At 37.5% G+C, this 15609-nt stretch overlaps 1 protein-coding gene across 1 annotated transcript in view; it reads left to right on the top strand.

Annotated features, from left to right (window-relative positions):
* LOC123256870 (disintegrin and metalloproteinase domain-containing protein 1a-like) overlaps window positions 1-15609 on the top strand; it is a gene marked incomplete at its 5' end in the record, with an annotated part of 43835 nt that overhangs the window by 914 nt on the left and 27312 nt on the right. The window contains 3 exons of the mRNA XM_044685427.1: window positions 1-1632; window positions 3524-3682; window positions 9923-10011. Coding sequence (XP_044541362.1) covers window positions 1-1632; window positions 3524-3682; window positions 9923-10011 — 1880 coding nt within the window. The remainder of the gene's footprint in view (window positions 1633-3523; window positions 3683-9922; window positions 10012-15609) is intronic.

Genomic DNA, 15609 nt, shown 5'->3' on the forward strand with positions numbered 1-15609 from the left:
ATGCCTCGAGTAACTTTGAACACATCCTGTACCAAACAAAAAGTGATAAACAAGATTTCTGTTCGGGGCCTCTGAGAGAACAGCCTGAATTTGAGAGCAATCTGGAAGCAAAAGGAATGGAGGACATGAGTGTGACAGACATAGCAGAATTTGTGCATTATGAATGGCCATACAACAAAAAGGTGAAAATATTTGTTGTGGTAGACAATAATAGGTACCGAAAATGGGATAGCAATGTGACCAAGACGACCCACATGATTATGGAGGCCATCTCCATTGTGCATACCTACTTCATTGCAATCAGGGTTAAAATCTACTGGGTTGGTTTGGAGATCTGGACAGAGAGAGATATAACCCATATTCAGCCAACTTTGCAAGGTACTCTGAAATATTTCATTGTATGGAGGTGGTTCAAGCTCATACCTCGGGTTTTACATAATATTGCCTTTGTGGTTGTAGGGCATGAAACCGGAAGCAAAGCAGGATATTCCAATCTTGGCAGTGTCTGTAAAGAGTTCGAGTCTGTGTCAGGTCTATCCTTCTCCCATGAAGACGTATCCCGCTTTGCTTCTGCCATGACCCATGAGTTGGGCCACACTCTGGGCATGGAACATGATACCCAATACTGCATGTGTGGTGATGAATTTTACTGCATAATGCACGAGTCTGTTTCTCAGAAGCAGCATTTTAGCAACTGCAGTTTAGAGTTTCTCTATAAATTCGTGTTGGATGAAAGTACGGGATGCCTTTATCAAGCACCAGTCCCCACAGAAATATTCAGGGTGCCAATCTGTGGGAACGGAATATTAGACAGAGAGGAGGAGTGTGACTGTGGAACTGAAGAGAACTGTGCAAAGGACCCTTGCTGTCTTCCCACATGCCGGTTCACTGTGGGTTCCACTTGTGCTTTTGGACCCTGCTGCAAAAATTGTAATATTCGGAGGGCAACTGAGGTGTGTCGTCCCAGCAAGCATGATTGTGACCTCCCTGAATATTGCAATGGAACCTCCATTTGGTGCCAGCCAGATGTCTTCAAACAAGATGGCACTGAGTGCAGTGTTGGCTATTGCTATGAGGGGAATTGTCACAGCCTGGATAAACAGTGTGTTGAGATCTTTGGCAAAACCTCCAGTAGGGCGCCAGATAGTTGCTATGAGAGTATAAATGGTATGGCGGATCGGATTGGGAACTGTGGCCCTATAATTGATGGGAGGCGCAGGACCTTTCGAAAATGTGAACCCAAAGATAGCAAGTGTGGAAAGCTTCTATGTCAAAACATTCAGAAGTTGCCCCGAGGCAAGAACCACTACACCTATTTCCAACTGCCCTTTAAGGGGTCCTGGTACTGGGGAGCGGAGCTCTTAGAGGACATAGGGAAAAAAGATCGAGGAGAAGTGTATGCTGGTACGAAGTGTGACCATGAGAAGATATGCCTGAACAATGTGTGTTCTGATATTCACGCACTCAGGCAGAGGTGCAGCACAGATGCCACTTGTACTGGGAGAGGGATGTGTAACAACTTGGATCATTGCCACTGTGAATATGGTTATGCCCCACCACATTGTGTAACTAAAGGTAATGGGGGCAGTATAGACAGTGGGCCCCCTCCTGCCCGTTTACAAACAACCCAAAGTACCACCACTACCCTCAGAACCACTACCACTACTACCACCACTACTACTACTACCACTACTACTACTACCACTCCAACCACTACCACTACCCCCACAACTACTACCACCACTACTACTACCACTCCAACCACTACCACTACACCCACTACTACCACTACCACTACCCCCACTACTACAACCACTACCACTACCCCCACTACTACTACCACTACTACTACTACCACTCCAACCACTACCACTACTACCACTACTACTACCACCACTCCAACCACTACCACTACTACCACTACTACTACCACCACTCCAACTACTACCACTACAACCACAACTACTACCCCTACTCCAACCACTACCACTACTACCACTACTACTACCCCCACTCCAACCACTACCACTCCAACCACTACCACTACTACCACTACCACTACCCCCACTCCTACCACTGTCACCACCACCCATACCACTATTATCACTACCACCATCACCTCCCGATCAAGTCCCCAGAGGAAGATGAGCACTCCTACTGGCAGTCTCCAAAGAAAAGGACATAAGGAAATAATATTGGCCATCTTCTTGTTCTTGGTTTCCATCCTCCTCCTTGTGAATAGTGTAATTTGGTGCCTCATCATTCTGGCCCATGCCCAAAATGAAAGAAAACAGAAAAATGGAAATGGCACTCAAAGGATGGACCAGAAAAGCACACAGGGCTCTTTCAAATCAATGGGAACCTAGGATCCTCAGGAAGGAAGTGATGACTCCTAGGATCTATACAATGATACCAAATCTTGCTTTGGAAGTATAAGTGTTATTTGAAGCAGGAAATATTTGAATAAAAGGATAAGTGAAAACACAACTGATATCGGTTTGAACTCAGTGTTACACAGAACTGGGTTCTGACTAGTTGTGGAAACATTTGGGTCCCTAGTGAGGATAATGAGTACTGGGAGGTGGACCTCTTTTTGGAGGTTAAAATCATCAACAGAGAGAAAATGCAACCACTGTTCCTATATGGAAAGATGATATCTGTGACTTTTAAAATCATTATCACTATCATAGTAGTTAGAAGAAGTGTACATAGAGTGTGGTAGTAGGCTGTGTAGGATTATATGTCAAAAAATAATAAAATTAAGAGTGAAAAAGGATAATACTAAGAAAAATGGGAAAAGAGAAGTAAAATATGATAAATTATATCACATAAAGAATCAGGGCAGGACCTGAGAGGTGGGGGGATAAGAAGATAATTACATTGGAAGGAAAGAAGAGGTTGGTGACAGGTAAAACTTAGACCTTACTCTCATTAAAAGTGGCTCAGAAAGGGAAAAACAGGCAGATTCATTAGTGTCTAGAATTGTGTCTTACCATATAGAGAAGTAGAAGAGGAATAAGAAACAGGGTGATGGGGAGGGGAATAATATAAGTAATAAAAGGTAGGTAGAGGTTGGGGGGTGATCAAAAATCCTATAGTAAGAGGGGAATAAGAAGGGAGGTGGTGAGAAGGGGAGTAATGTAAGAGTAAAAAAGGAATTCATCTTCCTTTGTTTTAATTTAAATCAATGAGGGACTTGGAATTCTACTCCCTTTTAATTTAATCAATCAGGGACCTGGAGGTCCTTTGAGATATGCAAGTAGAGATACACCCTCAGAGAAAGGAAGTTGAAACCAACCAAGACAGCAAATCGATCCCAGAAGCACTGTCCCCCTGGGCAGTGCCAGACAAATTAAGGAGCTAAGATTAGTTCCTGAGATGTGACATGGGAGAACTAGTGGGTGGAGAAAAGTGCTTATAAGGGGAGACCCAGCAGGAAGTAAGACATTGGGATTCCCATTGGATTCTGGTGGAGACACAGATTTGGATTATGACTCTTGCTCTGGTGACTCTTGTGGAGGAGACTCTTGTTCTGGTGACTCTGGCTCAAGACAGATTCTGGTGTTTATTATTCTTGCTGAAGAGATGCTGGCTGTCTTTTGGCTGGAGAATTGGAACCTGAAAGCTGAAGCTCTCCCTCTCTTCTGCCTGGAGATTGGACCTGAAGTAATCATTGTCAGAGGTGAATTTCATTCCATCATAATGCAATTAGGGTATTTTGCTAAACTGCTCCCTATCTCTTTTCTACATTTCCCTCTCTTTACTATCTCTACTTTGAAGTAGTAGCAACTAAAGGTAATAACAGCCTCATAATTATAACTTTAAGTATTACAATTTGGTGATGTTGTTTTGATGAAAGAAGATGAGGAAGGATGATGGGAGAAAGGAAGAGAAAAAGAAAAGAAAGGTAGGGAAGGTAGCCGGGTCCCCAGCCCTGGTGGGGAAGTTAACCTGAGCCCTTTGGAGCTGAACAAAACCAGGCAAGATGATAGGGATATTAAGCTGGGTTTATTTAGGGTTTAGTAAAAGAAGGGTTTGGGAAAGCTAGGAGGCACTCCTTGATTCTGGCAAAAAGGCGTCAAAACCTGCACCTTTCTCTTCTTTTTATAACTTTCTCAGACGCCTCCCACAAAGGAAATGGGAAGTGTCTGAGGAAGTTATCATAGAGAGTCAGAACCATTACAAAATGCACATTCCCTCCTGTGATCCTTTGGGAGACCAGTTTCCCTAATGGATAATAACAAACACAAATGAATTTGCAATCACAATAAAATAAAGGGTATATATAGCAATACAAGGGGGAAATAGCAACAATTTTTACAACAAAAGAAAATCAAACACTTGGCACTTTTTTAAAAAAACATCAGGGGGCAGTCCCCTTTTCTCACAACAAAATATATATACATATAAAACAAATGCATTAAACAAATCAAATGAATTTTTAACAAGACAAATGAATTTTTAATCCCCACCAAAGTTCAAATTTTGCACATCTGGTTTTTCTATCAGGCTTTTGGATCAGCATGTGGTCTCCATGGGCATCTCCATCTGGATTCCGGGAGGTAGCAAATCTCTTTCACTAAAATAACCTAGACTTTTCATATAAAATAAAAACACATCTCCCCCCAAAGAGGATAGAAAGAAACATGGAAATCACACAGGGAAAACATGGCTGAGGTATGAGGTATATGAATCACTGCCAATTAAAAATCATCAGAAAAATAGCCCAAAAAGCCAAGGAGTTAGTGGATGAAAATTCTAAGTATTCAATCCCAAATTTTATGTGGAAAAATTCTAAATAAGAAAAAACAAAATCACAATAGGTCTTCGAATAATGCCTAATTAAAGTAATCCACATTCAACAGCATGTACTTAACCACTCAGCAGCTAGGACCACAGTCAACCACCATAGTAAGAAAATTAGGAAAAGGGACTAGATTTTTAAAAAATCTATTCTTTGGTCTCATATTTTGTTGTTTCTTCTTTCATCATTTCTTCTCAGGGGTAGACTATGGAATCAGAACAGCCAATTGTCAGGTACTTGATATAAATTTTACAAGGAATGGATCTTAACATATGTTAAGCACCACAACTTTGAGTCTCACATTGGCTTCAAGTCCTTTTTTATTGGCATAGAAGTCTCAGCAAGTCTCAGCAATCCTAGCAGGATTGGTTTCTCTTTTTGACTTGTGTGCTCTTTTGGCATCAATCAGGTTAAATATGTGCTGCTTTGGCACTGTGCAGATGAAGTCTGTGCTCCTTTGTTGATCCCATTTCCTTGAATCAGACGTATATACTAAGTAAAGTCCCATAATATTTAAATAACAATGGCAGTTTCAGTAATCTAAGGCTTTTGGGTAGGCAGTTACATTTAGAACTAATGGACATAGGAAAACTATGTTAGTGTAATAATCAAAAATCTTTAAATTTAGATAGATGATATTTGCTTAGGAAAAATTAAATTGCATATGCAGTTATAAAAATGTGCTAAAAATTCAAAAATATTTATATATCTCTGATAATCAGTGATAATCAAAAAATATATATCTTACAATTAGTGTCACTAAGAAGGGGTAGACTATAAAGGTTCTTACCCAAGAATTTAGATGCATTTCCTCTTATCTTAGCCATGGTCCACAATGTGAGTGCAAATGTAGATAAAACAATGGAGGTATAAAAGCAATAATACATTGAAGAAAATACAAAAATTTCACAAAAAGCACAAAATGCAAATCAAATCAATACAGGTCACTATTACAGGTTTTCTTTGAGGTAATATAGGTACAAAGAAAATACCAAATACACAAAATACGAGTTGTTCAAATTATCAATACAGTACAAGTTGTTATGGACTTCCACAAAAGCACATGTCCAGGGTCAGATACAGGGTGGCACAAATAAAATAAGGGGGTAGACAGGCACTGTGTTCAAAATTCATTTCTTCTTCTTTGTTATTTGAGGGAGACCAAACTGAAAAGGGTTAATAGCAACAAAACAATAAAAGCAATAGAATTTAAGGGGCACCATCTTCTGCCCCACATGGTGGGGGGGAGTAATACCCTGAGCAGTTTGTGGATGAACTCCACTTAACGGATACTATTGTGGGGTCATTTGGTTTGAGTTATCTGCCTGATTTATATTCCTAGAATTATCAGTCCTAAAATTGTGATTCCTTAAAGTATTATAATTATTATTCTGAAAGTTATTGTTCCTAAAATTATTGTTTCTATAATTGTTGTTCCTGAAATTATTATTATTATTATTCCAGTAGGTATTATTTCTGATTGCCTGGAATAGATTTTTACAATTCATTATTACACGTCCCTTCTTTTGACAGAAGTGGCAGGTTAAGGATCTTGGTCTAGATTCTTGGAGAGGGGCAAGTGGTATTGGTGAAGTATCATGCCCTCTTTCCTATTTATTTATTTTATCACATAAAGATTTCAGGTCATTTTCTATTGTTTCCAATAAATCATTAGTTTCTGACATTTTCTCTGTATGTCCTTTTGAGATATACACAGGAGTTCTTCTCAATTCTTCAAGATCCATCTCAGGCCATTTTGGGCAATGAGTTTTAAAATAGTCTTGGACCACCCTGCAAGAATTATTAACAAACTGACACCTTATTTTTCTGATACCTCTTTCTGTAGAAAGATCATGGTCTAGGTTTCTACCTACCAGCTCAATAAGCCTATCCATGAACTGGGAGGTTGTCTCATCATCAGATTGTGTAAGGTGGTCAAATTTTGTCCAAACATCTGATTTTTAGCTCATTTTCTCATTGCTTTTAGAATGGCATATTGAAAACACTAGAAAGTATAGAAATAGAAGGACCTTTCCTAAAAATAATAAACATATATGCCTAAAACCATCAACAAGCATCATATGCAATGGGGATAAATTAGAAGCCTTCCCAATAAGATCAGGTGTGAAACAAGGATGCCCATTATCACCTCTATTATTTAACATTGTACTAGAAACACTAGCAGTAGCAATTAGAGAAGAAAAAGAAATTGAAGGTATTAAAATAGTCAATGAGGAGACTAAGCTATCACTCTTTGCAGATAATATGATTATCTACTTTAAAAATCCTAGAGAATCAACTAAAAAGCTAGTAGAAATAATCAACAGCTTTAGCAAAGTTGGAGGATACAAGATAAAAGCACATAAATCATCAGCATTTCTATATATTTCCAACACATCACAGCAGCAAGAGGTAGAAAGAGAAACACCATTTAAAATAACCCTAGATAATATAAAATACCTAGGAATCTATCTACCAAAACAAACACAGGAATTATACAAACACAATTACAAAACACTTTCCAAATAATTAAAACTAGATCTAAACAATTGGAAAAACATTGATTGCTCATGGGTAGGGTGAGCTAACATAATAAAAATGACCATTCTACCCAAATTAATTTACTTATTTAGTGCCATACCTATCAAACTACCAAAAAACTTTTTTACTGAACTAGAAAAACTATTACAAAGTTCATTTGTAAGAATAAGAGACCAAGAATATCAAGGGAAATAATGGAAAAAAAACATGAAGGAAGGTGGCCTAGCAGTACCAGATATTAAACTATACTATAAAGCAGTGGTCATCAAAACAATATGGTAGGGGCAGCTGGGTAGCTCAGTGGATTGAGAGCCAGGCCTAGAGACTGGAGGTCCTAGGTTCAAATCTGGCCTCAGACACTTCCCAGCTGTGTGACCTTGGGCAAGTCACTTGACCTCCATTGCCTACCCTTACCACTCTTCCACCAAGGAACTAATACACAGAAGTTAAGGGTTTAAAAATATTAAAAAAAAAAAAACAAAAAAAAAACAATATGGTACTGGCTAAGAGACATAAGGGAGGATCAGTGGAATAGACTTGGGCTAAGTGACATCAGCAAGACAGTCTATGATAAACCCAAAGAGCCCAACTTTTGGGACAAAAATCCACTTTTTGACAAAAACTGCTGGGAAAATTGGAAAACAATATGGAAGAGATTAGGTTTAGATCAACATCTTATACCCTACACCAAGATAAATTCAGAATGGGTGAATGACTTGAATATAAAGAAGGAAACTATAAGTAAATTAAATGAACAGAGAATAGTATACTTGTCAGATCTCTTGGAAAGGAAAGATTTTATGACCAAGCAAGAGTTAGAAAAAATTACAAAATGTAAAATAAATAATTTTGATTATATTAAATTAAAAAATTTTTGTACGAACAAAAACAATGCAACCAAAATCAGAAGGGAAACAACAAACTGGGAAAAAATCTTTATAACAAAAAATTCTCACAGAGGTCTAATTATTCAAATATATATAAATATACATAAATACATAAATATAAATCAATTGTATAAAATATCAAGCCATTCCCCAATTGATAAATGGGTAAGGGACATGAATAGGCAATTTTCAGATAAAGAAATCAAAAGTATCAATCAAACATGAGAAAGTGTTCTAAATCTCTAATAGTTAGATAAATGCAAATCAAAACAACTCTGAGGTAATATCTCACACCTAGCAGAATGGCTAAAATGATAGCAGGAGAGAGTAATGAATGCTGGAGGGGATGTGGTAAAATTGGGACATTAATGCATTGCTGGTGGAGTTGTGAACTGATCCAACCATTCTGGATGGCAATTTGGAATTATGCCCAAAGAGTAATAAAAGAATGCCTGCTCTTTGATCCACATACCATTGATGGGTTTGTACCCCAAAGAGGATCATAGATAAACAGACTTGTACAAAAATATTTATAGCCGCACTCTTTGTGGTGGCAAAAAACTGGAAAATGAGGATATGGCCTTCAATTGGGGAATGGCTAAACAAATTGTGGTATCTGCTGGTGATGGAATACTATGGCACTCAAAGGAATAATAAACAGGAGGAATTACATGTGAACTGGAATGACGTCCAGGAATTTATGCAAAGTGAAAGGAGCAGAACGAGGAGAACATTGTACACAGAGACTGATACACTGTGGTAAAATCGATTGTAATGGATTTCTATACTAGCAGAAATGAAATGACCCAGGACAAATCTGAGGGATTTGTGGAAAAGAACGCTACCAACATTCAGAGGAAGAACTACAGGAGTGGAAACACAGAAGAAAAACAACTGCTTGAACACTATGGGTTGATGCAGACATGATTGGGGATATAGACCCCGACCACACCAATGCAACTATCAATAATATGTAAATAAGTCTTGATTGATGACACATGTTAAACCCATTGGAAATGTGTGTCCAGCTATTGGGGGAGGAGTTTGAGGGGGTGAAGGGGAAAGTAAAAACATGAATCATGTAACCATGGAAATTTTTCTAAAAAAAAAAGTGCTTTTCACTATTGTATTCCTAGCCTCCACATTGCAATGGATGGGACATATAAATACACGCCTTTTATGGCTGTTACAGTCTCATCTGGGAGGAGGGACGATTTCCCATGGGATTTGGTGACCCCTGGGCAGTTTTATGTTTATAACTCTTCAACTTACTCTACATTCCACCAGAAATTTATATTTTTAGTGACATTTTAGACCCAAAAGGTCTTCATCAGCAGTACAAAGACTTTTCTTGGCTCTCCTGCAAAATTTTGGAATGATAGCAGTAAAAGACTCTTTTAGAAATATCTCAGTTGAGGTTGAAAGATTGGTTAGATTAGGAGAACTTGTGACAAACATCCATGAATTTCAAAGGCTTTTAAATGACACACAGCAAACTGCTATACTCATGTGAATCCTAATGATAACCAAATAGGCTCTTATGATCTGGGGATTTTGGTACTTCTTAGAATCTGCATTAGTTGTTGTACTACTATTTTTTAAAAGCTATTACCTGGTGAAAAAATCATGTATACTCACACTGTGGATCACGGCCAAGTTAAAAAGGAAACAGATCTCACTTTTGATTAAGAAACCTCTGTGTTGTGCCTCTGCTTGGCTAACACATTGTCACATGGAATGTGGGCTATGCATTTATTAATTATTATTATTGTTGTTTTTCTTTATATTTGCAATAGGATATTTGATTTTTTCTTTTTTCTTTTTGTACTTGAAGTACATGGAATCAGTATTAATGTTTTTTATTTTGAGGTATAAGTTTACAATATATATTAGCTCTAATATCAATGCATACCCTAAGACTATGGAAACCTGCCACTGATTTTTAAGTATTATGGGACTTTTACTAATACTTATGTCTGATTTCACAAGAAGGAATCACAAAAGAGCCACTGCACAGTGATAGGAAGCACAAAGTCAAGGAGACCAATAATCCCTGTGGAATTCATGAGAATCTGCACCAAGACAGAGGACTTGTTTTGAGGTTTGAGGAAACAGTTATTTGACAACTTCAAATGCAGGCTTTCATTTTGTCTCCACCTTCCCTGAAAGTGAAGGTGAAATCAGACCAGGGAATCATATTTCCCTTTTACCTCAGAACCTGGTCCCTTCTCCTTTATAGTTTGGCAATTTTCTGTAGTCCTGGCTGCTGATAGGTAAAGTTCTATATTGCTACAATTGTCCTATAGGCTTGTGGGACATATATCACTTTAATTGGGCCTTTCTGGTGATTCAAGGACCTGTTACAGGTTTATTCTTCTTTACTCATGATTTTATATACATAGAATTTTGATATTTGATTTTTTATCCAAAATTTAATTTTTTCTCTTTTATTTGTGATATTTTTGGGGTTATTGGTTTTCTTTTGAAAATTGGTTCATATACTTCATAACTCATGCATGTATCCTGGAGTGATTCTGGTGTTGGTCAACACCCTCCTCAGGAGGGATTATGTAATTATCCTAAAATCCAAGGCTTAAAATCTTTTGGAGAAATTTCAGGAAAAGAAACTCTCCAACACCTTGAATCAAGAAAGCAGATCTTTTTGGAGAAGGTGCCATAAGGATGCCTGCAGAAACCACATACTGCATCAAAAGATCCAGAATGAACTTTGGGATATAATGAACTGAACTGAAGGGAATTAAACATACTTATTCTGAACATTAACTCATGCCAAAGGGGAATGCCCCCTAATTCGCATTTTGTCAATGCATCTATCAAACATTTTTGTTTTCTTTCATTTTCTTTCTCTCTTATCCCCAAATTGTTGTAATTTCCCCTTAGTAAAGTGCAATATGTTATGCACCTCTAGTCAGAAGGATCTTTAGAGGTATAATCTGGTTATGTGAAATGATTCATTGGGGGAGACTAGGCATGTAAATCTGGGAGATTTCAACATGCTCACCTCCCAATAGAATCACAGGTTTGTATAGATAGAGTCCATTCCTCCCCCCAGGTTTTCCCCATCTTGCTGCATGGCTGGATGTCACATGAATTCTCCAAACAGGTCACAGGTGAAGAGCCCTAGGAAAATGACCTAGAACTAAAGGTTATGGGTCTGGGCTCAAGAGAAAGGATAAAGGTGTGGGATGAGACAAGCCTGGGGTCTCTATTTCCTTGGAGGTAGCAGTGGAGCACCATGGCTGAGTTAGCCAGCCATGAGTAGAACCACGTGGTCACAGTTAGCTTAGATTAGGCTTAAATCTCTACATATCTGCTTTTTCTATTTCAAGTGATTATTAATAAACCTTATGGAAAATAATCTTCAGTTATTAATTTTAATCTAACACTCCTCATCAAAGGAAGAAGTTTTTTCCTTAAATTTCTCAATATCTAATGGAGAAAAAGGTGTATGATGTCTAATATTTACTAAATTCCCCCATTTATCATAAGAGGGAACATCTCTTAGAGGGAAAAGGCCTGATGTAGTGTTCGATTTCTGGGGTCATCATCTATTTCTGTCATCTTTCTAGTCTGTTTGGAATCATGATGGTCCTTACAGCATCTCCTCTAGGAGACCTGTTTTCCTGGCCAGGTAATTGGCAATATCGTTCCCTAAAATTGCTTTAAAAAGATCTTAATTTATGAACTTTTAGGATAACTTCACATTCCTCTCCTCAGGAGGATAAGCTATCGCCCAGAATCTAATCCTAACATAATCTGAGGGTAACACAAAATAACATTCCAACACAATGGATATTCATTTATAACCACAATAGACTTGGTAAAGGCTATGTTACTAGCCTACCAGGTTGTTGATCTAAGAACGCAATAACCTTTCCTTGGTGTAGGGTATGCCCTACTTGACAATGGATCCTGATGATTGCCTTTCCTTAGTCCAGTCATGAGAAGAGGGTACAAAAGATGAAAATGTAACATGGCTTACAGCTCACAACAAAATAATACCTAAGGAGGATAAAAAAAAATTTAACAGTAAATTATATTTTCCTTTAAACTCCCTAGTCACAATAAGATAAGAATAAAAAAGAAAGCAAAACCAAACTCCAAAACAAATAAGCAATAATATCCAATAAAAATTACAAAATACAGTTATTCATTGTTAGTAGATGGTACCTATTTTATATGAGAGACTTTTCCACCAATTTTGATGGCATTTGGAGGAGTTAGCAACACTTGGAAAGGGCCTTACTAAGCAGGCTAAGTCCCTCCAGTTTGCTTAAAATCCATTACATACATCTTGTCTCCTGGGTGTAGAACATGGAGTGAGAAATCCAAAGGTACAGCTTGTACTGTAGCCCCAGAGTCAAGAAGTTCACATAATTTGACCTGTAATTCCTGCATATAAAAAAACAACAGAAATGTCCCCTCCCACTCATTAATGATGTATAAAGGGGGAAAAGGTTTAGCCTGTATAGGAAGATGTTCAGAAAAAATTTCAAATGATGAGACATGTAGATCTCTTCTAAATCTTCTGTTAAGATGAAATAGGTAAAATAGGGCTAAGGGGAGAACTTCAGGCCACTTCAAGTGCCACAGTTTGCCAATCAGTACACAATTTGCAAATCAGGTTTTTAAATCCTTTATTCACATGTTCAACTTGGCCTGAGCTCTGGGGATAGTAGGGTGTATGCAATTTGAGCATAATTCCCAAACAAGAATAAACTCATTATAAAACAGAATCAGTAAAATAAGTTCCCCTATCTGAATCAATGTGTGCAGGTGGGCAATATTAGGAAACAATCTCCCTCAGTATCATTTTCGCAACAAATGCTGCTGTGACACAAGCACTAGGAAAGGCTTCTATCCATCTTGTGAGCTGGTCACCAAAACAAGACAAATTTTATAATGTTTAGCTTTAGAAATACAGTTGTGAAATTTTATCACACCAATGCAAAAACTCCAAGCTAAATAGGTTTATTGTGAGGACAACATTACAATAAAGTTGGTCCCTGGTCTAATCAGAACCAGAGACTCCAAGCCATAGGACACAGCCCTTTTTTATGTCAAGAAATTTCAGGACACAGTGACAGAAAATACAATCAACAAATGGTCAGGTCTTAATTAACGATGCAAGTGCTGATTAAGCTAGAAAGTGTAAAAAAATCACTATGAGTGGTAACATATCTTTTATTATAGCTGACCTTTCTAAGGCCTCTGTAGTTGTTTTTTCTGCTGACATTTATTATGAACTGTTAGGAGTCAGCAGTGACTATCTTGATATACAAAAAAGAATAGTCCTCCACCCCTTGTCCAATTATCTTGTTATACATAAAAAGTATTTCTCCACCCCTTGTTCTACTATCTTGTTATACAAAAAAAGAGAGTGTGGTAGACTAAGTGGAAACTCCTGGGTTATAGGCTTAAGATCAAGATGTAAACAAAATTTGATACCACCGAAAACTGTATTTTTTCTTAAATGAAGCAAACTATATTATTTGACTATTAACTCCAAAACTAATATTATGTTATGAAAATAATTATAGAGGCTAATATTATTATGATCATAAAAGGGGATAGGAATTTCACACTCACACTAATGGAATCAATTTACAAATGATCAAAAGTTGTGTAAGCCAGGGTATGCTCACCAAAAGCCTTGGTACAGAAAGCATGTTGATTAAATGCCTAGCAAGTGGGGCAGCCTGCACAGACCTGGGAGGCTATATGGATTATACCAGGGACCACTCAAACTCTTTTAATGGAGTTTCTTTGGATCCCCTGAATACAAACCTGGCCCTTCCTGTGAAAAGATAAGCTTATTTGATGATAGAAGCATCTAGGAAGTAGGGACTTTCCTTCTGATGACACTGGAACCCCATTAATCTGCTCTTAAACCTTTGCTTCCTCCACTTTCTGTTCATTATAAAAGAGAATAAAATTTTGGTTCATTACTAGATATAAGAGTTAAAATTAATTCAGTGCATATTGATTGATCCAACAATACCACTACTAGGTTTGTGTACCAAAGAGATAAAAGAAAATGGGAAAGGTTCTGTTTGTACAAAAATATTTATAGCTGTGCTTTTTGTGGTGGCAAAAAAATTGGAAAATGAGGAGATGTCCCTCAGTTGGGGAATGGTTGAACAAATTTTGGTATATGATGGTGATAGAATACTACTATGCTATAAGGAATGATAAATTGATGGATTTCTATAAGAATTGGAAAGATCTACATGAACTGATGCAGAGTGAAATAAGTAGAACCTGGTGAACATTATAACAGTAACTGAAACATTGTGGAAAGATCAAATGTAATTGATATGTAATTGATGCATACATCAACCCATGTATTCAAGCAGTTGATTTTCTTCTGTGTTTCTTCTCCTGCAGTTCTTCCTCTGAATGTGGGTATCACTCTTTACCATAAGTCCCCCAGAATTGTCCTGGGTCATTGCATTGCTGCTAGTTCAGAAGTCCATTACATTCTATTTTACCACAGTATATCAGTCTCTGTGTACAATGTTCTTCTGGCTCTGCTCCTTTCGCTCTGCATCAATTCCTGGAGGTCTTTCCAGTTCACATGGAATTCCTCCAGTTTATTATTCCTTTTAGCACAATAGTATTCCATCACCCGCATATACCACAATTTGTTCAGCCATTCCCCAATTGAAGGGCATGCCCTCATTTTCCAGTTTTTTGCCACCACAAAAAGCACAGCTATAAATATTTTCGTGCAAGTCTGTTTATCTATGATCTCTTTGGGGGTACAAACGCAACAATGGTATGGCTGGATCAAAGGGCAGGCATTCTTTTATAGCCCTTTGAGCATAGTTCCAAATTGCCATCCAGAATGGTTGGATCAGTTCACAACTCCACCAGCAGTGCATTAATGTTCCAATTTGGCCACATCCCATCCAACATTCATTACTCTCCCCTTCTTTCATTTTAGCCATTCTACTAGGTGTGAGGTGATACCTCAGAGTTGTTTTGATTTGCATTTCTCTAATTATTAGAGATTTAGAGCACTTTCTCATGTGCTTATTGATAATTTTGATTTCTTTACCTGAAAATTGCCTATTCATGTCTCTTGCCCATTTATCAATTGGGGAATGGCTTAATTTTTTATACAATTGATTTAACTCCTTGTATATTTGAGTAATTAGACCCTTGTCAGAGTTTTTTGTTATAACGATTTTTTCCCAATTTATTGTTTCCCTTCTGATCTTGGCTACATTATTTTGGTTTGTACAAAAGCTTTTTAGTTTTATATAATCAAAATAATTTATTTTACATTTTGTAATTTTCTCTAACTCTTGCTTGGTTTTAAAATCTTTCCTTTCCCAGAGATCTGACAAGTAT

The sequence above is a fragment of the Gracilinanus agilis genome, chromosome 1 (genome assembly GCF_016433145.1).
Source record: "Gracilinanus agilis isolate LMUSP501 chromosome 1, AgileGrace, whole genome shotgun sequence".
NCBI classification, from domain to species: domain Eukaryota; kingdom Metazoa; phylum Chordata; class Mammalia; order Didelphimorphia; family Didelphidae; genus Gracilinanus; species Gracilinanus agilis.